Genomic DNA, 26877 nt, shown 5'->3' with positions numbered 1-26877 from the left:
AGTAAGTTTTAACCCAGTATGAAATATCACATAAAGAAACATACCTTTAAGATCTTAATTTCCTTCCCAAGCAGTATTTGTGATTTTGACAAGTTCTTTTTATTAATACTTTTAATAGCTACCTCCCAATCAGTTTTCTGAAAAGGAAAAACAGTGTTACTCGGGGAAATTATTTTATAGAAACATAATCTATAAGCACAAAGGTGTTTTTAGCAAATTCATAAACACTGGGGGGAAAATGGAAAAGAATCTGAATCTCCAGCAATAGGAAAATGATTTCATAAATTACAAGCTAATGTCCTACAAGACAGCCACTAAAAATAATAAATAGGAAGACCACATAGTAACTAGCATGAAATGAAACAAAGGACAAAGTTTACAACCACTTTAAAGTTATGGAGAAATGCGGATAATAAACTGGAAGGTGGTATTTGATAGCTTGGCGAGATTTGGCCCTGTTTTAATCACTTTTTGTCGAGTTTTCAGTTATTCCCATAATAAAGGAAAGTAGTTTTTATTACTCTGATAAGCAACAAAACCAGCCCACTTTTAACAGGCCCCTTGCCAACAACCAGGACTACCAAAACCCGTTTGATCATTTCCACTCCCTAGGTGCTCTTCCCAATTCTTTAGATTCGACAACCTCGTGGGACCCTATTTGCGGAACAGCAAGAGCTTTGAAACATTTTTGCACCAGCATTCATGTTTACTTGGATTGAAAAAGGAAGCGTGCAACCCTCTTTCCCACCCGCCTATCTAACCCCAGAAAGGCAAGGTGGTACGGGGCTCGTCCGCGTGTTGAGGAACCAATGCTGGGAAATGTGATACCCCCCCACCCCCCCACCCCGAGTTTGAGAAAGTCTCGGGCTAACGGGAAACCAGCCCGTTTTCCGCTGGGTCTGCAGTTATCGACCTCAAAAGGGACAAGCCTTGGCAGCCCAGGGCGCGGAAAAACCTCAGATGCGTCCACGTCCGGGGCCAGGGCTGGGCAGGGACCGTGCGGTCCTTTCGGACTCGGATCCTGGGCACACTCAGGTGGAACGGCACGTCCCGGCGGGCCGGCCGGCCGGGCGGGCGAGCCCCTAAGCGCACTCTGGTTACCAGGCGCTCTGCGAGGAGGAAATCAGAGGCCGGGCGGCCCGTCGGTAGGTGGAGCGCTGCCTAGCGGCTTCGGCCTCAAAACAGTCCTCGCCCGACCAAAACAAACCCCGCGACACTGACAGCGCGCACAATGGCAGGCCTCAGGGCGGCGAGCCAACCCGGGGGGGCCTCTGCGCCCGCGGCGTCGCCAAGTTTCAGGACCACCCAGTCCGGCCGCGGCCGCGCGGACCGGAGGGCGGCCCACAGACCCCGGCCTCGCCCCGGCCGGCGGGGCTCACCTGGCGGTGCCGCCCCCGGAAGACCACGGCGAAGGCCCCGTGTCCCACGAGGTCCCTCTTGCTGTACTCGAAGTCGCCCACCACCTCCATGGCCGCGCCCCCGGGGCATACAGCGGGCGGGCGGGCAGCGCAGCGACGCGGGCCGGGCTCAGCACCGCGGGCCCGCCGGCCCGGAGCGCGCCCGCGGGCCGCCGCACTGGGGCAGCCGCGGCCCCCGGCCCGGGCGGACGCTCATGCCGAGAGGCCGGAGCGGAAACGGGGGAGGCCTCCGCGCGGGGCCGGGGGTCAGCGAGGCCCGGCCCGGCCCCGGCCGCTCCTCATGGCCCGGCCCGCCGCCGGCCGAAGGCTCCCTTGGCGAAGCGGCCTCAGCGCTGCCCGGCTAGGGGCGCCGCAGCCGTCACTGTGCGCCCCCGGAGCCGCACACGCGCCCGGGAGAGGTGCGGGGCCCGGTCCTCCCCATCCCCAGCTCGTCCCGCCGCGACGGCTCCCTCAGCCCGGGGTGCTGCTGCGGTGACGGCCGCCGCCCTAGGACCAGCACAACCACCGTCCCCGCGCGCCTCCCCGCCTCGCAGCTGCGCCCAACGCACACGCGCGCGCGCCGGCCGCTCCCGAGCCGACTGCCGGCCCTCCGCGACGTCAGCACGTCTTGTAGGACGCAGCGCCCTCCGAAGCCCGCTCCCTCCGCCAGGAAAATGAGTGCGCGCGCGCCCCGGGGCGCGGCGCTGCGGTCGAGGCCAGTCCCTCCAGGAACTGGCCCAGGCGGGGAAGTGGGATGCGAGCCGCTGGAACCACAGCTCGTTACCCGCTGCAGCCTTCGCGCTGGGCCTGGGAGCAGATTCGAGCCTGCCACACCCCGGGGCTGGAGCCCACTGGGAGGCGGGCCTCGGGGAAGTAGGTCTTGAACCCACAACTGCAGGAGGGACCGGGCATCCCTTGTGCAGTATAGACCCCAGGGAACCGGTCAGGGCAAAGGAGCATCTCCTAGAGCCCGGCTTTCCCCGCGCCCTCTGAAAGCCAAGCTGCGGGTCTTTCCCGACCCTTCTGGGTTTACTCCCCCGGGTCCCTGAAGAGGTGGTGTCGGGCAGGGGTTCTGCACATTTTGGGGTCCCTTGACTTCTGTGAGAAGCTGATGACAGCACAGGACCCTCTTCCCGGAGAAGTGTTTATGCACGCAGACTCAGTATTGAATACATTTTCCACGGCCCTAAGAATGAGAACCCCTGCTTCCAGCCACCAGGTATCCTGCCAGTTGACCTCAGGCTTACCTTTGAATGGCTTTAAGGGAGCTTGCTTTTCTACCTGATTATTGAAGGTCAAGTGTCAAAGAACTTATTTGGCAACTTTCCCTCAAGGATATGTCTTACAAAACCATTTTATAAACAATAAACTTGAAAATATCATAGAAAACTCAGGCCCTGTGCTATCCTGGTATGTTCCATTGTTTAGAATGTTTGCTCTCAGGTTGTTCCTTAGCACTAGAATTACATTTCCCACCCCAGGTCCATCCCGGCAAACTGACCTGAAGGCGGCACAGGAACCCTAAGAACCTCCAGCTGGAATCCTCAGAAGAAGCCCCTCCCTTCCTCAAACCTTCACAATGTAGGGTCTTAGATCTCTGTTCTCACTTCTGTGCACACCTACGTCATTCTATCCCTATCTCAAAATCTAGCCCAGGTGAGTGTTGGACACTATGGAAATCTGGAGCCTTCAAAAAGGAAAAGCAAAGGAAGCAAGTATGCCCAGAGAGACAAAAATTCATCTGGAGATGATTCTTTCCCTGTTTGAAAGCTTCTCTATTGTAAATCTTTAAATATGGTTATTTAAATAAGATATAGGATTTTTAAAAAAGATTTTATGTATTTATTTGAGAGAGAGTACAAGGTGAGGGGAGGAGCAGAGGGAGAGGGAGAAGCAGACTGGCTGCTGAGTGGGGAGCTCGTCCCAGGGCTTGATCCCAGGACCCCGAGATTGTGACCTGAGCCAAAGGCTGACACTTAACAGGCTGAGCCACTCAGGCGCCCCAGCACAGAGGATTTAATGTGCCAATCCCCTCCACTACCAAAAAAAATAGCTCTTCAGGAATATGTATCTTATGGGCTATAGGACCCTGAACAAGTTACTTACAACGTCCCGTGCCTCAGTTTCCTCATCTGTAAAATGAAGAAGTAACAGTAACTGCCTCATCAGGCTCCATTAAGTGAGTTAAACATGTAAAGTGCTTAACCAGTGCCTGGCTTGTGCAAAGAACTATTTAAGCAATCACCAGGTAAGTAAGTGAAATCAAAGCTGGCTTTCAGCAGTACTTCCCCAATCCCACACTGGTGCCCTTAGGATGGTTCCTCCTTCCCTCCTCTGTCTACTCCCACGGTAGTTCTTCTGTGAACAGAATCAAAGCTTCTCAGCTCCAGAGGTGGACCATCTGCACCCACGTAAGGGTGGTTTATCTAACACACGTCTGGAGAATTCTACCTATAAACTTTCCCTGCAGGAACAATTAGTATACATTTTTTGGATAGCAGAGAGCATTGGGGAGGTATACATCTAGACTAGGTCTGACAGTCTTTCCCACATGGTACTTGGCAGCCAACATGTCGGGAAGCACAGGGGGTGCCCTTCCAGGCTGCCCAGAAGTGGCTGAAGATGCTGCCTTCAGGGTCTGCCTGCTGAGATGCCCCTCTGGGGGTTAGTATCTTCTGGGAGCAGCACTCTGACCTTCCTGCTGGTCACCTCATTGTCCCAGATGAGGACAGGTGTCCCCTTTGTCATCTAAGCCAATGCATATTTTACACGTATCTGTGCCTTGGGCCTTTTGTCATGAAAGATAATTCATAACCCAGCTCTGTTCACAAGGTCCCATCTGCTAGGAATTGAAGCTCACCATAATTAATATACAATTTTGAGCTGTTTATATTTAATGTCATTAGAATTACATCCCCACACTAGGACATTATGAAGGTGTTTTTTTTTTTTTAAGATTTATTTTGACACAGAGAGAGAGAGCACTCGCAGGGGGAGCGGAAGGCAGAGGGAGAGGGAGAAGCAGGCTCCCCGCTGAGCAGGACCCTGGGATCATGACCTTAACTGACTGAGCCACCCAGGCGCCCTTATGAAGATTTTTTTTTTAAGATTTTATTTATTTATTTGACAGAGAGAGACACGCGAGAGAGGGAACACAAGCAGGGGGAGCAGGAGAGGGAGAAGCAGGCTCCCCACTGAGCAGGGAACCCGATGTGGGGCTTGATCCCAGGATCCCAGGATCCCAGGATCATGACTTGAGCCGAAGGCAGACGCCTAACGACGGAGCCACCCAGGCGCCCCTATGAAGATGTTTTTAAGAAGCCACCCAGAGGCCCTTGATCTGGACCTGCATCCCATTCTGTATGCCATGCATGGGCTCCATAATGCACCATTGCTTTAAAAAAGTACAGTACGCAGCTTGCACACTAAGGATCTCTGACGTCAAGCCTTATTACGGGAGCAGGGGAAGTTTAAGGGAACGTTTAGTTAGGACTATGTCGGTAGCACAGAAGAAACGCTGACTGTGATAAAGCAAAAAATGGAAAGAATGTAGATAAGGATATAGGTGTGCCTCTCAGCGTCCACACACAGGGCCTTAAAAGCAAACTACCAGGAGGACCTTGGACTCAAGGGGGACTGCTTTGCACCTGCTTCTTGCTTCTTTACCTCTGCACTCCTTCGACATGGCAGAAGGTCACAAGCACTCACAGCCACCAGTCTCAAACCCAAATTCTTTTTTTTTTTTTTTAAGATTTTGTTTATTTTGAGGCCCCTGGGTGACTCAGTCGGTTAGTGTCAGCCTTCGGCTCAGGTCATGATCCCAAGGTCCTGGGATCGAGCCCCGCATCGGGCTCCCTGCTCAGCAAAGAGTCTGCTTCCCCCTCTCTCTCTGCTTGCCTCTCTGCCTACTTGTGATCTCTCTCTCTCTGTCAAACAAATAAATAAAATCTTTATTTTAAAGATTATTATTATTATTTAATGATAATCTTTTTAAAAAGATTTTATTTGACAGAAAGAGAGAGAGCAGCAGGCTTCCTGCTGAGCGAGGAGCCCGACGCGGGACTCGATCCCAGGACTCTGGGATCATGACCTGAGCTGAAGGCAGATGCTTAACCGACTGAGCCACCCAGATGCCCCTCAAACCCAATTTCTTAAGCAAGGGATTCTGATTGGCCCACCTTAGGTGAGGTGCACTGAACAATCGTCTTAAGCCAGGGATTGGAGATGAGGGAGGCAAGTCAAGTTGTGTAGCTAGGACTGTTCCCAATGCAAGTCTGCAGGTGCAAGAGCGGGGGTCGGGGCGCGGGGGGGGGGAAGGAGGAGGACATCCACCCAGAAGCAGGGGCTGGACGGACAACCCAGGAAGTATTGACCATAGGTCAAATTCAGGCTTTCTTCAGGAATGGAAGCAAGGGGGAGTTTTAGTTTGCTTCTGAAATCACTCAGCGTGGCCAATCGAATTCACTCTCATTGGTCTTAATTTGTCCAATTTAACTCTGCGTGTGCACATGCGTGCAAACGTGCCTATTGATAAACTATTGGAATGTGTCAGTGCTAATTAGTAAATTGGTTACTAGTGACCACAACGAGAGGTAAAATGAATTACTAACATAAATTCTAGTATGAACTTTATCAGCCAAATGCTGGAGGATGTCATGGTGAGAAAAGAACCTCTTGGACGATTAAATGTGAGGAATATTCACAGTCCAGTCCCCTGGGCAGGGAGGTACTCGAGATTTAGGAGAATTGCTGGTTTATCATTCTCTTCAAATCACATCATTGCTTCTATTTCAGTTCTATTGTTTCTACTTTGATCCTACTGCTGATGCTCTGAAATTCTTGTGAATAGTTAGTATGCAGAGCTTTGATATTTATACATGCATGAATTTATAATAAATTATGGAAATAACCACATAAAATGAAGAGACAACAAGATTTGGATATATTTCTTAAAGCTTTTAGGAAATATCATAGCCACAATTCTTCTGAATCATAAACATACCTCTTCTGAAATTATACCAAAAATAGACTTCAGCCTAGAGATATCTGCTGGTACTCTGATAATGTGACGACAGCAAGGAGCATCTGTCCATATTGTGCAAGAACTGGAATAAAATTTGCATTTCTAAAATGACAAACAGTTTGGTTATTTCAACCAAAATCCCGAGTAGCTTATTTTTGCTATTGCCATAACTGTTAGACCCAAATGGTGCTCACAGTTTGAATCATTAAAAGTTAAACCTGCTAAACACATATTTCGTAGGACCGGCTGTAATGTTCTGCTAATGCTAACAGGTGAAATAAAGAATATTTGCAAACATCACTGAGATAAACTGCAAGGAACACCGTGAGTCAGTTTTCCCAATAAAGCATCTGAAATATTAAAACTCCCAAAAGAAATATTTTAATGATGTGAATGATAAAGAAAATGAAAAATTTTAAATTTTAATCCAAAACTTAAACAAGGGGTGCCTGGATGGCTCAGTGAGTTGGGTGTTCCAACTCTTGATTTCAGCTCAGGTCATGATCTCAGGGTCATGAGACTGAGCCCCATGTCGGGCTCCCCATGCTGAACGTGGAGCCTGCTTGGTATTCTCTCTCTCCCTCTCCCCTCCTTCTCTCTGCACACCCCCCTCTAAAAAAAAAAAAGTACTTAAAAGTACTAAAAAGAAAAAAGCCTCAAAGTTGACTCACATTGAGCCAAAATGTCCCAGCTCGCTCATCACCTGATGGGGCTGCTCTTCAGGTGTGACTCCAGGTGGGCTAGACTGTGGTCAGGCCCTGGAGGACCAGAGAGCCGGAGGCTGACAGAATTTCCCCAACCAAGCAATGCATACTTCCTCCCACTGAGGTCTGGGCAACATAGCTCCAAGTCGACTGCAATGTTTTGGAAAACTTAAGAGTCAGGCTGTAAAATTTCTACCATTGTCAATGACGTGTCTATTGTTTCCCATACAAATATTTTTGCTTTGCTTTGTTTTTTTGTTCTTTGTTTTTTTAAAGAAAAAAACAGTTTATTTTGGAAACTTTCAGAGTGCTGCTGTGCTCCATTTGTCCATCTGTTTATTTGTCCAGAAGTACCAGGCTGCGGGGCACCTGGCTGGCTCAGTCCAAAGAGTATGTGACTATTGATCTCGGGGTTGTGAGTTCGAGCCCCACCTTGGGTGTAGAGATTACTAAAACAAATAAATAAACTTAGAAGAAGAAGGAGGAGGAGAAGAAGGAGGAGAAGACGAAGAAGAAGGAGGAGAAGAAGGAGAAGAAGAAGAAGGAGGAGGAGAAGGAGAAGGAGAAAAAGCACCAGGCTGCTAGGGTGGGCCCAGAAACTAAGCTTTGAAATTCTTGTGAATACTTAGTCTGCCTCTCTAAGGCTGAGTATTGGTTCTCCTGCTGGTCCTCTTTCTTTCCAAATCCACCTACCCACTGTCAATCAGCATGTAGCTTCTCCAGCCACACCCACACCCACTCATCCTCCCTCTTCACCCAAGAGGCGCTGTGTTGGGAATCTGGCCTCATCACTCAGATAGTAACTTGGGCCCAAGGGGGGGGTGGTTGCTGAACCAGGTCCCATCATCCTGAGACCAACGACCCCAGGGCTCTTCATCCCCTGGTAGGAGCTGGACAGGGGAACGGGGCCGAGGGCAGGGATGGGGTAACCAGTCCAGAGGACCACAACCCTCCAAAAAACTCCTACAAACAACTCTCAAAACAAGTAGCAAACAGAGGCGCAAAACATTCCCAGGCCCACTCATTTCCTTCTCCCAGCAATGGGCCAGCCATCCTACCCTAGATCCTCTTCCTTCATAGTCTGGGAGTCTGGACCAGAGTGGGTTCAGGCTGGGGGCAGGCCCCACGTGTCCCCGCTGCACCATTCCCAGCTGTGACTTCCATGTCCTCCATGCTGTCTGCCTCATCCTCATCATCCTCACCTGGCTCTCTGGCTGTCGGAAGTGTGGTGGCTCTGGCCCTGCCCTTTCTTTGGATGATGCGGGAGGTCATCTCCCTCCGAGCAGCCCTCTCCGCTGCTGGCTCACCTGGAGCAGAATCCCATCCTCCTGAGCACATCAAACCCATTGGTCTGAGCTGCCCCATAAGCTTCCACCTTATCCTGGTCCACCTCTGGTTGGTAAGTCAAGGTCCAGATGGTGAGCCCTTTATTCACAGAAGTGCGCATTGCGGAAGAACTGCTCCATTGTACCCAAAGACTCCTGGCCTTCTCCTGGCCATAGTCCCTCTGAAGCCGTTCTCCATAGCCATCTGCAAGACCAGCCGGGGACCCTTGGTGCGCTGGCACATCTCTCCCAGGCCTGCCATCATCCGGCTGCAGACCCCACATACAAGTATCTTAATCCTGTACTTACAGTCCAAAATGGAAGGCTTGGAAGATTGTTTACCGGTTCTTACGGATGATGTGGCGCTAACAGGAATAGCATCTAAAATCAAATCATGTATTGAATTTGATGGTCAGGGCTCTGGAAAAATGGTTTCAGTGAGAAATATACATGCGAGAACTTCATTGGATGTTGCATGCATGGGGCCAATGTAATGCTAGGGACAAAGTCTAGCATTTCCAAGTTTTCGGAAAACTTTCAGATGTTTTCATGTGATGCTTAGTCACTGTGTTCAGTCATCACTGGATGATGCAAGACATTTGCAAATCAAGTAACACACTTTAAAGCTTCCCTTGATAAATGTTTTTACTACCCTGTGTCAAATAAACAGCTGGGAGAAGGAAACAAAATATTTGAGAGCAGGGATTGAAATAATGACAGCTGGATGAAGACTTGGCTCTTGATAGGCAGCCTGTTATCCTAGGATGACAAAGCAGTTAAAAAATTTTATCAATTGGAGCACCTGGCTGGCTCAGTCTATAGAACGCAGGACTCTTAATCACGGGGTTGTGAGTTTGAGCCCCAAGCTGGGGGTAGAGATTACTTAAAGAAAAAAAAAATTCTATCAATCCTGCTCTATGGAGTTTAATAAAAACTATAAAATGGGAGTGGCTAAATAAATAATAAATACATGGAGAAGTTTATGTGTTCGGGTTTAATAAGCGATATTACATATTATCAACTATCTATTATCATAGAAGAATCAACACTTTACAAGATATTGTTGAAGCTGAAGGATCAATTCAATGGTCCTCAAAATGTGGATTCCTGAAGATTCCAGGCCCTTTCAGGGGTTCCGTGAGGTCAGACCATGACGTCTTCCTTGTATTTTCATGAAAATATGAGTTGCCCTTTATGTTGTATTAATACTGGTACTAGTGGTGCAAAAGCCACTTTTCTCGCTAAATTTGTTTTGGAAAACATAGTTATTTTTTATTACAATATGTTATTTGTGTTCACTTACAATGGGCTTATTATTGTTTTTAAATAAAGAATAAATTTATTTTGCATTTCTTAGCTTTAATTTTTAATACAGTAAATATATTGGGTCTTGAAGCTAAACAGTTTGAAGACTACTGGAGTAATTAAGCCATGATAAAAGTAATTAAACATGTAAACCTAAAGACGGGAAACTATGACAAAGGAGTGGGTGAAGGAAAAATAAAGAAATATGGTATGCTATTAGAAATAAAACAGGGGCACCTGGGTGGCTCAGTTGGTTAAGTGTGTGACTCTTGATTTCGGCTCAGGTCATGATCTCAGGGTCATGAGATCGAGCCCCACGTCAGGCTCCTGTTGGGCATGGATTCTCTCTTCCTCTCCCCACCTCTCTCTCTCCCTCTAAATAAGAAAGAAAGAAAGAAAGAAAGAAGAAAGAAAGAAAACAAAGTATCAACCCCAAGGGAAAATCTTGGTTATTTAATTACATAATAAGGAAATTATTTAATGACACAAGTGACAACTATAGTAAACTTTTAAAACTTTCCATTTATTAAATGCTGAAACTTGTTCAAATGATGTTTTGGCCTCATGGACTGAGGACGAACAAAAAGTCATACAATTACATCAACTGATTCAATAAGACGTGCCAATAATCTTATATATACTTGATAATAAAGATGTTGAATGTATTTTTTAAATCTCTGAGATTATTACAAGGATTAAGAAAGGATTCAGAGTCATGAACAACATAGTTTATATTTTTTTAAAGATTTTATTTATTTATTTGACAGAGAGAGAGAGGGAGAGAGAGCACAAACAGGTGGAGAGGCAAGCAGAGGGAGAGGGAGAGGGAGAAGCAGGATCCCTGCTGAGCAGAGACCCTGATGCGGGGCTCAATCCCAGGACCCTGGGATCATGATCTGAGCCGAAGGCATACGCTTCACCGACCGAGCCACCCAGGCACCCCAACAACATAGTTAATATTAAGAGACATTTGCTACTTATTAAAAATATTGAAATTATTCTCAAATTAAGAATACTGAAATGCCTTATGACTTTCAATTCAATGGAGAATTCACAAGGAGGGTTTGCTGTATTCCCTATGGTTAGATCATGGTCCAGACAGAGCCCTCATTTAACTAGTGACAGCCAGCCACATCAGAGGAATGATCACCCAACAATTTCAAAACATGAACAAATCATTCATGAATTATCAAAGTAATTTAATAAATTATTTATGCTACATCGTATTTGCGCTGGGAAGAAGCTTTGTGGTGTATTGTTTAGCTTACTCAGATAATAAAATGGAATGTTTAATTTATTATTATACTTGTATATTAGCATATAACATTGTTTATATTGAATACTGTTAGATATTTTTAACATCACCCTGGATACAGAAAAGATTGGGTCCCTGTCCTCAGTAGCCTCTCAAGGATGAATAAAAACTGTTTCAGTAATCTATTGCCACATTGTAACACTTAGTTGCTTAAAACAAGAAACTTTTTTTTTTTAATTGCTCACGGTTCATTCCATGGGTCAGGAATTTGGATGGGGCCCATCAGGCATAGCTCATCTCTACCCCACATGGTATTGGCTGTGTGGCTTCACTGGGGGTGGAGAATCCAAGACAGCTTCTCCTGGGTCATGGCTTGACCAGCTAGGACCTGCTGGAAGCACCGAGACTCTTCTTGTCGGGTGTGCCGGATTCTTTCAGAGAACAGCTCCAGCCACCACCCCCCAAAAGGGTAACACTATCCCAACTTGTGGATTGAGTTTTATCTGCTTTGTGCATGGCATCTTGTGCTCTGCGTTATGTATCCGAGAATCATCCAAGTTGTCATTAGTTCATTCTTGTTGCTTTTCAATACTGCACAGTATGAAGACACCCCAACCTGTGTATCCATTCTGCTATTGATAAGCACTTAAGTAACGTCCAGTTTATGTCTATTACAAATAGTGCTGCTATGAGCACTCTAGGATATGAATTTTGGTGAATATAGGTATACATTTCTGGTTGGCGTATACCTAGCAGTGGAGTGCCTAGGTCATAGCACGCATACTCAATGCTGATAGATGCTAAGAAAGTATATTCCAAAGTATATTCCAATGTACACCCCCACCAGCCAAGTATGAGAGTTCTGGTTGCGTCAGTCTTTTTATCATCTGGAGGCTCTGACTTGACAGCCTTAACCTCCTCCTCCTCCTGGAAGGTTGTGAGCTGCATTATATGACCCAAGGAAATCCCACGGGGCTGTTGTCAGGTGCAGAAAGAGCAACCACCTCACCTCACCCAGAGGGATCCAAATTTCCTGCCAGTTGGTTGGACAGATGATGATCTGAAAACCAGTGGGAGTGAATTTGGGGATGTGGGTGATGGTTTTGTTCTCTTGGTTCCCTCAGAGTCTTGTGGCATCCCCAGACCCTGAATCAGGAGACCAGAATCCACAACCCGATTCCTTCCTGCTCTCTTTCCCCTCACCCTTGTCATCACACACCCCAAATTCAGCTCCGGACACTCTGCAGGCTAGTCACATCTCAAACGCATCAGCCCCTTCACACCTCTGGGATGTGGTTGCTGTTGTAATCCTTCTGCCTACTGTGACTCTATTCTCCACCAAAAGCTCTCTAAAGGCCCAACTCAAGTGTCACCTTTCTGGAAAGTTCTCCCACATTCCCCAGTCCTTTCTGGATCTCCTCACGGCAAGTTATCTGTGTCTTGCATCAGGGTCTTTGCATCTGCTGTTCCCTTAGCCTGGAACTCTTTTCCTTTCCCATTTCCCCCTCACCTCCTTCTTGTCTGTTTTACCCCTTTGTCTCTCTAGTGTCTGCCTGCTCTCACTAGAAAGGAGGCTCTGTGGGGGCAAGGATTTGTGTCTGTTTTCTTACTGCTCCAGCCCCTGTGCCTGGAAATGTGCCCGATGAAGGGTAAAGGCTCAGTTTGTTGAATGAATACATTTTGTCTTTTGATTTACTTGTCATGCAGTGGCAGGGGGCTCCCACAAGCCAGAGCAATCTGCTGAAAGCCGAACTAGAATTAGAATTAGAAGCAGCTAATCCTATCTAGAAGGAGTCCAGTGAGGCTAAAATGGAGTTTCGGGTGAATCTGGAAAACGAGTCAGGTGTCCATGAGGAAGGAAGTCTCCTCAGACAAAGTCAGCAGCTTGTGCCCAGATCCAGCAACCGCATAAAGCCTCGTAGGGCTGGGGTATAGGGATTGAGTAAGGGATGAAGAAGATGAAGCCAGAAGGTAAAGAGCAACACAGCCTTTCTTCACTCAACAAACATTTGTTTAATACCTGGACAAGAGAGAGGTTTGGGAGTCATGAGTGAACATGTATGAGACAAAGCAGCGAGAGGGGTTGAGACAAAGAGGAGAGAGGAAGTGGGAGCCATTGAAGCATCTGGTGGGAGGGTACTAAGAAACGTTCCCTGGTCTTCTTGTTTAAAATATTATCTTTACTTATAACAAAAGCAATAGCAGTTCATTGTAGAAAATTATGAAAAGACATCCAGTCTGAGCATAGATACCCATCATTTTTTGCCCCATCTGTGTACAATTTTAGAAAACAAGAGGGATGGTGGTAATGTGTCTATTTTAAGCTATTTTAAAGTTTATTGATATATTCACTTATGTAGATTTTGCCCCCAAAATTAGAGTATTACGCTATACGTGCCGGCATTTTGTTTTCCTACTCTTTTTAAGTTTTCTTCTAATTTTGCTCACCTCCCTCTCCTTCCTCTTTCACGAGGCACATGTCAGCAACCTGTTATAGATTTTCCCCAGGCAACTACAACCACATAGAAACTTATTTAAACAGATGCTTATAAATACGTATGTGGATAACACCCTTCCCGTATATGTCAGAGTTTGACAAACATGGGATAACACGATAGACACTTTTCCTGCATTTTGCTATTCTTAGGTTATGACCTGATAGAATTCCTTCAAGTTAACCAGAGCCAATCTAGTTACCTCCTTTTTCATGGTTGCATAATATTCCACAGTGTGTGATGAGGAAAACAAAGGCAGGAAGAATGTAACCAAAAGAGGATCATCTTACAACATGTGGCCCCCTGATGCACATCTGAGCCATGCGGGACACGGCATTCCTACAGGGTCTCACGACTAATGTTTTACTAGATAGTAAAGGGTAATCTTGTCTTGACAATAGCCAGACCTCCAAGGTCCTGTAAACTTCACTTTCAACATACACAAATTCCCCAGATATTTTCTTATCCCAAACCCCCTAACTAACTGATCGGTCCTTCCTCATAATCACAAGTGCACTTCTTTCTGCCCTCGGGTCCTGTCCCCGTGTTTTAATAAAAGTACCTTTTTGCCCCGTGAAACTTTCTCAAGAATTCTCTCTTGACCGTCATGCTCAATGACCCCGCATCAGCGTGGATGCGCTGGAAGATATTCAATCACCCTCTGCTGTTGGACATTCACTGTTCCCTGTCGTGTGTGTGTGTGTGTGTATGTGTGTGTGTGTGTGTGTGTATTTGCCACTATAAATCATGCTACATTACATCTATACTTTATGTATCAAGGCTTTTACTTCTTGGAATAGATTGCCAGGAATGTGATTGCTAGGTCTAAGGACATATAAACTTTTTTCGTTTTAAAGATTTTATTTATTAGAGAGAGAGAGAGAGTGCTCATAAGGGCAGAGGGAGAGGGAGAAGCAGACTCCCCGCTGAGCAGGGAGCCCAATGTGGGGCTTGATCCCAGGACCCTGAGATCCTGACGTGAGCTGAAGGCAGATGCTTAACCAACTGAGCCACCCAGGCGCCCCAGATATATGAATCTTTAACTGTAATGGATTTTTCCAGACTGCTTTCCTAAAATGCTACCACAGTTCCCATTTCTACCTCTTTAGTGTTTTCCACTCTCATGGCAATAAAATGATGTTTCGTTTTTCTCTAATGTGATTTTTCCTAGAAACTAAGGAGCCCGCACATCTTTTCGTGTACTTGTAGACCATTTGGATTTGCTTTTTTGGTGATTTAATATCTGGCAATGTGTCAGAGCTCTTCATGGAACTATATCACACACACACACACACACACACACACACACACATGCACACACAGACTTTGTCATTTGCCTTGAAAATATTGTTTTTCCAAATCTATAATTTATGTATTGGCTTAGTTTACGGTGTTCCTCAAAACACATTTTTAATTTTCAAGCATGGATTTCTTCCCCTCCCCTCCCCCCCCACCATCCTCTGGGTTTCCAGTGTGAGTAGGGAAGTGGGGTTTTTTTGTTTGTTTTTTACATTTGATTTTTTAATCCATCTGAAATTTATCTTTTCCTAAGGTAAAAAACGAAAATTTAACAACTTGCTCTTATTAAATAAGGCACCTCTGTTTTGTGATGCCTCTGTCATTCCTTCTGCTTCTATCTGCTGTGTTGGGTCCTAGGATGACCACGACGGAGGCATGCATAACTGATGTTTTGTAGCATGGCTACATGGATAGAGGGTTGGCTCTGAGACTCAGAGTTCAAAACCAGCACAATGGCTCACAGCAGAGTTCATGCAAGATGTCTTGGGGGCACCTGGCTGGCTCAGTGGGTGGAGCATGCAACTTTTGATTTTGGGGTTGTGAGTTTGAGCCCCACGTTGGGTGTGGAGATTACTTAAAAAAATAAAATCTTAAAAAAAAATGTCTTAGGGAAAAAATATGACTCCCAAGGCCATAAAGTTGAGCATATCTGAAGAAATCCCGTTCCAATCAGAAAGGGCTCGGAACCTTAGAAGAATAAAAAGGTGGAATCAAGGAGACAGTGGAGGAAGAGGAGATATTGGTTGAGATTTTAGTTGCCTTGATGTGGGCGATTGTCTCCCATGCCATTGCCCTGGATCAGCAGATGACCTTGGTTCCAATTGCAGCTCACTCAGTATCCCTGGAGATCTGGCTTCCTATGTGGCTTTGCGGTGACGAGGCACGTCATGATCTTCAGACACAGCATTCTAGCCCACATATTCATTCATTCAACAAGGATTTATGAGTGAACCAAACTGACAAGGTGTCTACCTTCAGGAAGCTTATTCCCTGGTGGGGGTAGTAGACCATAAATAGGATCAATAGAAGAAGATGTTAGCTAGTGATAGGTATGAAGGAGAAAACAAAACCTAGGAAGGGAGGTAGGAAATATGAAGAGAGGGATACAATTTTTAAAAAGACGACCAGGAATGGCTCCACTGAGAAGGTGACATCTGAGTAAAGACCTGAAGGGAAGGAAGGTGTGATCCATGCAGGTATTTAGAGGGAGAGCATCCCAAGTGCAGAAGCCCTGAGGCAGGAGCATGCCTTTAGCCCAGAGTGGCTGGAGCTGATGAACCAGGGGGAGGGTGATTGAAGATGACGCCACAGAGTCAACAGGCCAGATGCTATAGGGTCTCAGAGGTCATTATAAGGACTCCGGCTTTTCCCCTGGTCAGATCGGAAGCCTTTGTAAGGTTTTAAACAAAAGAACGACACCACTGCAGCAAAACTGAGCAGAAGGTTGTCCCCACCCTTAGAAGAACGTGTAATTAATGACATAATCACACTGTAATATAAATGTATCAGATCGACACGCTGTGCCCCTTAAACTTACACAATGTTATATGCTCAATTTAAAAAATGGAGCAGAGGGTCGTCTGGGTGGCTCAGTCGGTTAAGCGTCTGCCTTCGGCTCAGGTCGTGATCCCAGGGTCCTGGGATCAAACCCCGCATTTGGTTCTCTGATCAGCCGGGAGCCTGCTTCTCTCTCTGCCCCTCCCCTGCCCGGCTCGTGCTCTCTCTCTCTTTCTCTCTCTCTCTGAAACAAATAAATAAAATGTTAAAAAAATGGACCAGGAAGTGCAGAGATTTTGCACATATATCCCGTTCCCACATGTGCACATCCTCCCCAAATGTCCACATCCAGCACCAGAGTAGGACATTTGGTACAACTAATAGGCCTTCGTCGGCACACCATTATTCCTGAGAGCCCATAGTTTACATTAGGGTTCACTCCCGGTGTGGCACACTCCGTGGGTTTGCACAAACGTCAAGGTTGAGAAAAGTTCCCCTCTATTCCTGGTTTGCATGAATGAGTGTTGGATTTTGCCAAATGCTCTTTCCGGTTTCCTTTTTGACAGTTGAGCTTTGTCTAATAAATCAAGAAATCGGTCCTCTGGTGTATATCTCTGGGAACTGGGTTGATGCGACCTGTTCTTGAGAGAATCTCTCAGCCTGACCTCTGGATGCTCATGAAATCGGGGTTGTGTGAGTTCTCTGGAGGAGGCTCCCCTCATAAAGCCTTAGGGAGGACAGCGGGGCTGCCGGCTTCTCCTGATGTCCCTGCTCCTCGTCAAAGCAATGCTGAGGGCTAACCTCAGACCCACAACCTCCACGAGCTTCCTTCCCGAGAGGCCTGGAGTCTCAGGGCTGTGGCTGACCTCAGGCAACACAGAAGAGATTGCTTTGGGCCCCGCGGTCAGGACAGAATGTTCACTTCCTCCTGAGCTGGGGGAAGACGTCAGATCAGCAGTTCTCACCACAGTGGGGAGAGGAGAAGGAAAACTCCTTTTTCCAGTGCTGGCAATCACACAACCCCAGTAAATCCTCACGATCAGAGACGCCTCGAATGAGGAACCAAGGGCCTGCGTGACCTGCCGGATCTACGCTATGGCAGCAGCTTCGGAAGTAAGATTTTCGGAGAGGGTCTTTCTTTGTAATAATCTAAAGAAAACCAACTCTTCACCCTCTTCTTCATAATACATCATCAGGACCTTTTGATTGCATTACCAAAGGTTTCTCGAATCGGTGGACTTCTTTCTCTCTCTGCCACCACCAGCTGCTGAAGAATCATTATCTTCATTTCTGTAGATGATACAGAGGCCCAGAGAGGTGAGGGAAATGCTGAAGATCCCACAGCAAGGATGCAGCACGATACGGGATAGAACCTGTTTTCATGCCAACAGCACAGTGCGGATAAGGTCTGGCCTCCCTGGTGTGGCTTTTTCTACCAGCCTGAGGTTTGGACAAGTGGTGTAGTTCTCAGACTTCTTCATTTTGGCAACTCTTCATGCTCTATTGGTGGATCTTGCGCTTTGAAAATGAATCTCTTACCTATGCATGGTTTGGCTCATCACACCTTGGTCATTTGGGAAGCGGTTCACTGGGTTATGCAGATCCTCCAAATGTTGACACATTTCATCAGACGGTATCCAAAAAAAAAAAAAAAAAAAAAACCCCAAAAAGAATCCTATCTGTTAATCCGCTCGCGACAGAAATGCCTTGTAAGCATGGGAAGCTCTCCAGCTCACGGTGGCAAAGACCGGTTCTCCAAAATTCTAAATTTTGCCTGAAAACCCACATTTTCATCCTTGGCAATAAATGTTGTCAGTGTTTTCTTCTCAAAGCTGTAGGCTTGCTTCTCTCGTTTTCGAGAAAACGTCTTTTAAAGAGCCAGGTCTGAATACCCAGTTAGTCAGCGGTTTGTTCTGTAGCTGGTTCTGCTAACAACCCAAACAATTGCATAAGTGCTTTTCCTGGAGGCCACCGTCATATTCGCTGTGCAGAAGTGTCTTATCGGTACTTCCCATTTTGTCCCCCGTGATATTAAAAAACATGCACTCGAGGGTTGAGATTTAGTAAAATTAATAATTGTTTCTGCTTCACCAACGACATTCTTATGGGAAATTGCCTTTTTTTTTTTTTTTTAGGACAGGTGCAGGATAGTGAAGAATACAGACTGCTGGTCCAATTTGGTGTCACTGTCCAGATTCCTGGAATGGTGCCGGAAGTTTCACCCACCATTGTGTTTGCCTTGTCAGTGTAAATATTTACATGGTGGAAAAGGTACTTAATGTCTTAGTGTTATTATGATACATAATTTTGAGCGTGCAGACCTCCTGAAAGGGTCTTAGGGCCGTCAAGCACTTGTGAATCAGACCTTAGGAATTGCTGGACTAGTATAAGAGAGTGACATCTCAACATCGGCCTCTTGCCAGGAGCAGGTAGCAGGGACCCACCCCTTCAAGCTCTAAGGAATAGGACGACTTAGTCCTGATTCTGGGTATATGGGCCTGGAAGACCATTAGCTGGGGCTCATTTAAAGCAAGTTTTTTTTTTTTTTTTCCCCTTTCCTCCAGCATCTCCTGGGCCATGCTCTGTGGATCAACCCCAGCTCTTCCCTGGGAAGAGCTCACTCATATCTGGTGAAGCCGACCGGCCCAGAACCAACCCTCCATGACATCATATTGGAAGATGTGTGAGAACGTGCTCCAGGGAACTCAGACAGACTGGGCACCAGGGAAGGTTTTTGGAATAAGAGGCAGAAGAGGAAGTGAGCCAGCTTTTAGAGGCGAGAAGGACTTCTTTAGGCAGGGTGTGGGGGAGGACATTTTAAACTGTAGGCATTGCTTGAGCAAAGGCACAGGCTCAGAGGTGTGAAAGCCCACTGAAGAAAGGGTGCAAAGAAGTATGGCTTAAAGTCTAGTGTTCCAAGATCAAGGCAGCTAGATCAGTCAGGGTGTTAAATGCTACATAAGGAACTTAGAATTTATTCAGCAGCAACAGGGAGTTCATTAATGATATAGGTGACCTTGTATTTAAGGCAAATCCCTATTTTCCTAATGAAAACATTTTTAAAAATTAAGGGATCAATCCAGATAAATTTAAACTCGTAGGAATGTCGATGAAATAGTCAGATGTCGAATTATAATATTTATTTAGTTACACATGCATATTTAAAATAACATTATATACAATAATACATTAATACAAAATATTGCTTTTTCCCCCCCATTCTTACATGTCAAGTAACAATTTTATTCAAAGTCTCTACATACATCTTGGACATCAATGTCTTCATCATATCCAGAGCCACTTTCTTCAAATATATATCCTTCAATTCCATCTAAGCTGTCTGAGATGCAGCATTTAAAAATACTTGTCTGACACTGTCATTGGAAAGTTTGATCCAAGTCACCACGTTAGGACAGTTCTCCCCCCACCCTCAACTTATCATGTAGGTGCAAGTTTATAATCCTTACAACAAAAGTATTCACTTATTGCTTTTGAAGTTGCTCTTTGAAAGGCTGGTTTACAAAACCTAACTCTTGTAATAGTGAGGACACACTCCTGGAATGATTACGAAGGTTCTTCCCACCTCTTTTCACCCATTCCAGTAGGAGGAGTCTATAATGTTTCTTGCATCGTTTGTGGTTATGGTGGGCTAAAATGTGAGGAGAGACCAACCAGAGGTAGTAGAGCAGTTGCAGGAGATGACAGACCTAGTTATGGGTGAGACTGAAGAGTAAAATATGTTCTTGAGAACGAAGAAGGCCAAAGAGCTCTAAGTTGGGTTGCCAGGTGGATCATCATGATGGACAGTCAAGTGTCTTGGGGGTGGGAATGAAGCAGTGATGCATCAAGGACTTGGCAAAAGATCGCTGGGAGTGTCCTGGAGCCGGGTAGGGGCAGCCTCCCGACGTGGCAACGGAGGATGTGGAGCAAGGATATGGAAACAGCACTGGCCAGCAGTGGGCAGTCATGCCAATATGCCAATATGGAGTCCTGGTCCAGTTGTGGGGGGAAGGGGGAGTGTCGGGACTGGGAAGAAAGGGTATCTTGAGGCAAGAGATACATGCAGAATGGACACGCTCTGGAGGAAGACTGAGATGATCAGGAAGTCTGTGAATCACAAAGAGGGGTCCACCTAGACTGCCCCCAACGGTTTCTCGTGCTCTCCCGTAACACTCATCACACGCATAGTCATTGTTTTCTAGACTGCAAGGAGGACAGGCAGTATGTGTGTTCTGAGGACCGCTGTACCCCCAGTAACTAGAAGAGGCATATAACAAGTCCCCAGGAAACATGTGCTGAAGGAAGAAACGGGGAGGAGGGAGATGAAGAGGGGCAGAAAGGAAGAACAAGGTACCAGTGTCCTATGGGAGGGACTTAAAAAGAAGGACAGCAAGGGAGACGGGTCAGGAAAGGCAAGGTCAAGACCTTAGAGGGCAGGTGGCATCAAGGAGCTGGGGGACACACTTGAAGGAAATGCACCAGACAGGGATTGCACCCAAGATTCCACTGGGGCCTTGGGTGTGACCCCAACAGCCCAAAGTCTCAGCCCTGGAAGAACATGTCAGGAGCACTGCCCGGCAAAGGCACGGGGCATAGGGTGGGCAGAAAGTGGGGAGGAGACCGTGGGGCTGAGACTGGACTGTGGCTTCTTCTAAGCCTTACCCCAGCAGGAGACACTTGCCTCGATGGTCTCAGACCTGCTCAGTGACTGAGACAGTGGGGTGGCCTTTGGGTGTTTGTTTTGGCGTTAACATCTGAATACTAATAAAGGATACGTGTGCTTGTTTTGGTGACTCACGAGTAATAAGCCTCAAATTCCATTTCTGTGTAGCATGGGCATTTCCAATAAAAGGGAATGAAAATATTCAGTTCCCAATTTGCAGGAACAATTGGAAGGCAGTGATTCTCAAAAGTCTGGTCTCTGATTCTCTGGTCTGGTCTCAAAAGCGTAGCATCACCAGGAAATGTGTTAAAAATGCTAATTCTCAGCCCTTACCCCAGACCGATCAAATCGGAACCGGGGTTAGGCCCAGAAATCCATGGTTTAACAAGTTTCTCCAGGGGATCCTGATGCATGTGAAAGTTTTAAGAACTGCTGCTTTAAAGCAATGGATGGAATGTTTTAAAGCCACGGTCCCCTTTTCTGGAAACCTTCAGCATCTGCTACACTAGTCTTTAATGAGTACCAACAAGCAGCACAATGAGAGAAGAGCCGAAGGCGACTTACGACAGAGCAGGGTGGTGGGTAAGAGAGCAGGTTCACTGCCTGGATTGGCTTCCTTGGCCTCTGGAGCCTCAGCCTCCCTCATACGAGGGGAAGAGTAGGTACTTACCTTTCCAGTGCCTGGCACAGTGTTAAGTACTCAGTTCTGCTGCTTGTTGTCATTATCATGAAAGCAGAACTCAGAAAGAGCTGATCACCTCATGGAATCAGCTCAGTCGCTAGCTAGCTTCTTCCAAGGCTGGGATTTTGTCTCACGTGCAGGTAGTAATTTTACACTACTAGCCTTCTTGTTTCTGAGAATTCACATTTCCCCAAGCTCTGCAGAGAGCCCCCAGGGGGCTGAGACTGAGCCTTTGGCCTCCTCTTAGCCTACCCCACTCCGAGAGACTTGCTTGATGGCCTCAGATATCAGGTGCCGCCCCTTGTCGTCAGCCAGGTGCTCAACACCTGAGTGTTCTCGTTTTGCAGGGAGTAAATGGAATGGCGGGGCAGCCAGTCCTCGAGGGGTGGGTGCTCTTGGAAGAGCGACCCCTCCTTAGGCCCCTTCTACCCTGTGGGTCTCCTTTACGGGTCAGGAAAGCCTAGTGACCCCCTGCAGGGCTCTATAAGGAAGGGGTGTTAAATCATAGGCTCAAAAGGCTATCTTGAGTCCAAAAATACCAGCAATCATAGATGGAGCTCCAACTTCTATCTCCTCCTCAGTAGGATGGACTCTCCAGGCGGCCCAGAAGTTCGTCTTATTTCCTGTGTCCCTGCACTGTGAACAGAGCCCGGCACTTGGTAGACATTAAAATACTTTGGAATGGGCAAACATTTGCTAAGCCAGTGGCTCTGTCATTAGAAGGAACAAAAGGTTGCTCTCTGTTAAGAGGAGGGAACCGAAGGTGTGGGTGGAGCGCACTGGGTTCTGGTGAGCACACCAGGGCTACGCACAGTGTGGAGGCCCATGGCGCTGTTTGGCTAGGGCCTTTCCACGAGTTGCATGGTGGGCAGGACTCTTACTGTGACTAGGCAGAGGCCAGCCGGGGATCATCTAGGGGGTGAGCCTGAAGACACATTCAAGATGGGGGACTCAAGATACCTGAAGTCAGGGGAGATGCCGGTCACCACAATCCTATCTGCTCCTTGGCAATTCCCAGCTTTCTCTGAGCTGAACTTAAGCCCACTTTTTCTAGGCACCTTGCGTGCCCACCACAGGCCCAGAGGGCCCAGCTGCCCCGGCCTGCGCTCACGAACACAGGCTACAACCAAGCAGCAGTGGTGTAGGCGTCTCGGCGGTGCCTGGGGGTGGGGTGGTGGTGGGGTGGGGGCACTACCACCCTTGGGCAAGGGGCTTAATTATTCCAGGTGAGTTCGGACACCCTCGTTGTCCCAGAGCAGGCGGTTTGAGGGGAACATACTGAGGAAATAATTTGGTTGCATTAAGTTACTAAGGCAGAAATACTCACTACCCTGTGTGACAGGCAAGCAGATGAACTTCCTCCTCCCTGAGCATGAAGGTCTGGCTTTTGCTCATACGGATTCCTCCAACACTCGCTATGCCATGGCCATTTCCACCTGTCCCAAACCCACAGAATACCATACTTCTTACTCCTAGCCATTCCCAACCCTGCCCAAGCAGAGAGGCCTATTAAGTGCCCACAGTGCTTATCTATGAGGGGCCTCATGAGGTAATTATTAGTGTGGGTCTCCTAAGTTCGGAACCTTGAGGGTTTCGCTGAGATTTATTCCCACTTACGGTTCCAGCCAAAGGACAGAAGTCTTGCCTAGTCCACAGAAGTGCTCAGCATGTACCTATTTTGTAGTAATCACTACCCTCCATCATTTGAAGATTATCAGTTACTCACTGATAGAAATGCCCTCTATTTCTGGGTTTATTATAGTTGCTAAAAGCGGGGATGGTGTTTATCCTTTGGAAGGATGTTGGGAAGCATGAAAAGGCCCTGGTCCAGAAGGCCTGAGTTCTAACGGTGACTATCCCACAGCAGGCTAAAGACCTACCCTTTTCCTGGGCCTGAGTAACTCTTCACTATAAAAACGAGGGAGTGTCTTTTAGCTCCATTAGTTGAGAATTCCATTTTGAGAGAATTTACAAAATGACCAAAGGTTTGCTAAAGAAAAATTCTCCCGAATGTAGGGGTATTTTGCAAACATGCTAAGGACGCATGATCGTGAGTTAATTAGAACAGTCTGGTAGTACTTTCAACAAGGTCCTTTTGGTTGCATGTCATAAAAAGTCACTTCAGACTGATTTTGTAGGAATGAGGGCAGGGTCAGTGTGAGTCAGGCGGGTACCCCCAAACAGTATCAGCAGAGAGAGAGAGGTCAGCTGCTTCAGCAGGTGCTTAGTTACTAGTACTTAAAACAAGGTTGTCTGTAATTGTCTACAATTCAGAGTGACTTTCCCTCCAAATTCCTACCGAACTCGTCACAGCTCCAGAAATGTGCATTACTTACCTTACATAAAGCTCTACCGAATACTGAAAAACCCAAGTTGAAAAAGTTACAAAAAGTTGCTCCCTGTTTTATTGCTCTTCGCTGGACTTGGCTGACATTTGCTTTTTACTTTCCTCAAATCTTACAGGAGTGAAGACATGGCAAGTTACAAACGGTACCCCTTTTGCACTAACATCTTTTCCAACAGTTTGCGTTGAGATCAGCAACATGGTAAAAACGGATGCTCAACGGATTCCTCGAGCCTATGAAAATCCTGCCGAGGCCTCATATTTTGTGGGCGCACTGCATAGAGCCTGGAACTCAGTGGTGCTCAAAGTCAGGCTGAATCCAATTCCAATTTTAATGTAAGTACAAGGATCATACTTCTGATCAAATATTAAATTCGGCTAATAACTGCAGGCCACAATCTGCTTGTGTCCCACAGCAGGTGCGGCAGAAGAAAGTAACCAAGTCTCCAACTTGCTATTCTTCTCTTTATAAGAACCTTACGACTACTACGGACATATCTAGCTCAGAAGCACAAAACGTATACAAAGAAATTACTACGTATTAACTGAAAGCACGAGTTTAAACAGCCTAGAGTCTTACAGAAATTGTTATTGCAAAACATGCTCAGGCAGCAAGAGTCACCCAAAACCACATTTTATTCTACGACCTTTATATTGCTTTTCTGTTACTTAAAGGTTGAAGCAAAGTGAAAGGCTGGAAATATTTTGTTAAAAGAACAAAATGCATGTTAATCACAGCAAATACACCTCATAAAACCTCAGGTCTACGCCGTACACTCCAAACACAAGGCTAAGTCCAGGAGTGGCTCATGTCTGGGTTTTTGTAAAGCAAATGGACATATTTGGAAGAATCAACACATTTCAGTAGAAGGACCGTAAGTGCCCTGAAAGCAGAAAGTTGACACAATTTTAAATATAATTCTCATATATATATATTTTTAAAATCAAACACAATTAAATAGAATATGGTTTAAGTACATGAATACTTCGCTTTAGAAGAATAACAGAGGTGGTACATAGTACCAAAAACTTATACACAGCCTTTTTGCTTCTTCTGTTGATGAAACAGTGAGCCTCTATACAATCACATATTGCAATGGAATAAATTCTCTATTCATTCAAGACTTTCTCAAGGACAGAGGTGATTAATAATTATATATTTATATATATATATAGATCTTCTCTCTCTTTTTTTTTTTTTGCAAAGTCTGAGCAAAAGCAGTAACACCTAAGAGAACGTTCTTCCCCCTCAGTCACGTGCAGTGAAGAGGCATCGGCCTCGCCTGGCCGATGGAGTGTGCTTGCTGGCGGGGTGGCCCTGCTGATGGCAGCGAGGTCCGCACCCACTAGCTGACTGAGTGGGAGTGCAGTGAGGGAGTCTCCTACTCTCCTGAAGACAGAACGAAAAAGGCCACCAGCTGCACACTTCCCAGCTCATAGCAAAGAAAGGAGAGGCGGTCAAGGTTGAGTGTTTTTCCTGCCTCCTCCCACCCCAATGCTTGCTTGCCAATCTTAAAAAGAAAAAAAAAAGAAAAAACAAAACAAAAACCATACAATCTAGGTATAAACATTTGTCCAAGATATCACAGGGGGAAACTGGAGTGATTGTTACTCTTCCTTCTCTTCCACATGTATTCTGAAGGAAAAGTTAAGTAACTTGGAGCAGAGTATTCCAGAAGAGCAAGTCTTCACGCTCAATATAAAGGAGACTCATCTTTTTGTTAAGCAGGGGAGACTGGTTTTCAGTATATTGCATCTCAGGAGCAATTAAAATGTGAAAATTGCATACTGTCACCAAAGGGAAGGACAATGTCACAGAGACTTGACCTGTCGGCTAGCTTCCTTCCACATGAATGCCTCTGTGAAGGAAGACTGCCAGGGAGCCCTCGCCCCGTTCTGCTGAAGGAGAACAACCCACTAGCACCGCACCGCCGCTCTGAGCTGCCTGGCTCTCGGAGGGTCTGACTCACCTGTGTGTTTAGGAGGCCAAAGCAAAGCACTTCTGGTACCTGCTTTAGGATACTTGTAGGGCTGGGCCACTGCTACAGAATGTGCATCAAATATCAGCTCTACGCTCATCTACCTCCCACAGTATGTGGTCCCTGTCTATTCCAGTGGACTAAAACTCTTTCATAAATGGGTTATTGCCATTGGAAAGCTATTAATTTTCTAGTAATGTAAACAATACCACTTTGTCTCTTTATGACTTTCACTGTGTGAACATCATGTGCAGCAAATATGTCTACATGTCACTCTGCTTATGATGGAAGTCTAGGATTGTCTGCCATTCTTTCTTGGGAACAACAGTGATATATCAGTGAAAAGAAATACAGTGCTTTGTTTTCATTGGCTGTGTTGAAGAATCCAACCAAAGGAAAAAAGTTCTCTTATTTTTCAAAAGCAGATTTCCTTTATCTCAGGTCTTGAGTCATAGCTGAAAAAAAGAAAAAGAAAAAGAAAAAGGTAAGGCACATTTTTATAACCAGTGACATATTATTACAGATTAAGAAGGGAACCAACACTTAGTGTTTACTACATACCAGCACTTATGACAGCCAGGATCTGACTACAGTCTTGAGGTAAAACGCTAGAATTATCTTCATTTACATATGAATGAACAGAAGCTTAAAAAGGTCAAGCAACTCACCCTAAGGTTACGCAACAACGACTGGCACCCAGATCTGCTTTTATCTTTCCCTTTTGGCAACAGATATTAGAACAAAATAGCTACTCTTTGATAGAGTAATTCTGTTTCTAGGAATTAACCATGGAGCATAGAGTTATACACACACACATTCATTCAAGTATTGTTTGTAACAGGGAAAAACCCAAAACAACTTAAATGACAATCCACAGGGGATTCATTAAATCAGGAGAGCCATAATACA

At 46.2% G+C, this 26877-nt stretch overlaps 2 protein-coding genes across 5 annotated transcripts in view; both read right to left on the bottom strand.

The window, feature by feature from the left end:
• Positions 1 to 2012, bottom strand: part of ULK2 (unc-51 like autophagy activating kinase 2) — an 83406-nt gene extending 81394 nt beyond the window's left edge. The window contains exons 1-2 of one of the 2 annotated variants that reach the window (XM_078067994.1): positions 1380 to 2012; positions 45 to 137 (exon numbers count right to left, since the gene is read on the bottom strand). In XM_078067994.1, coding sequence (XP_077924120.1) covers positions 45 to 137; positions 1380 to 1469 — 183 coding nt within the window. In that variant the 5' untranslated portion in view covers positions 1470 to 2012. The remainder of the gene's footprint in view (positions 1 to 44; positions 138 to 1379) is intronic. The other variant, XM_036073458.2, reaches the window with a different exon arrangement.
• Positions 2013 to 19425: 17413 nt separating this feature from the next.
• The window catches only part of AKAP10 (A-kinase anchoring protein 10), a 96693-nt gene continuing 89241 nt past the window's right edge, over positions 19426 to 26877 (bottom strand). For 2 of the 3 annotated variants that reach the window (XM_078067992.1, XM_078067993.1), the window contains exon 15: positions 19426 to 26423. In XM_078067992.1, the coding sequence (XP_077924118.1) occupies positions 26418 to 26423 (6 nt within the window). In that variant the 3' untranslated portion in view covers positions 19426 to 26417. The remainder of the gene's footprint in view (positions 26424 to 26877) is intronic. The other variant, XR_013446038.1, reaches the window with a different exon arrangement.

The sequence above is a fragment of the Halichoerus grypus genome, chromosome 2 (genome assembly GCF_964656455.1).
Source record: "Halichoerus grypus chromosome 2, mHalGry1.hap1.1, whole genome shotgun sequence".
Classification (NCBI taxonomy): domain Eukaryota; kingdom Metazoa; phylum Chordata; class Mammalia; order Carnivora; family Phocidae; genus Halichoerus; species Halichoerus grypus.
The sequence above is the reverse complement of the archived record's forward strand: the minus strand, read 5'-3'. Positions and strand labels throughout refer to the sequence as shown.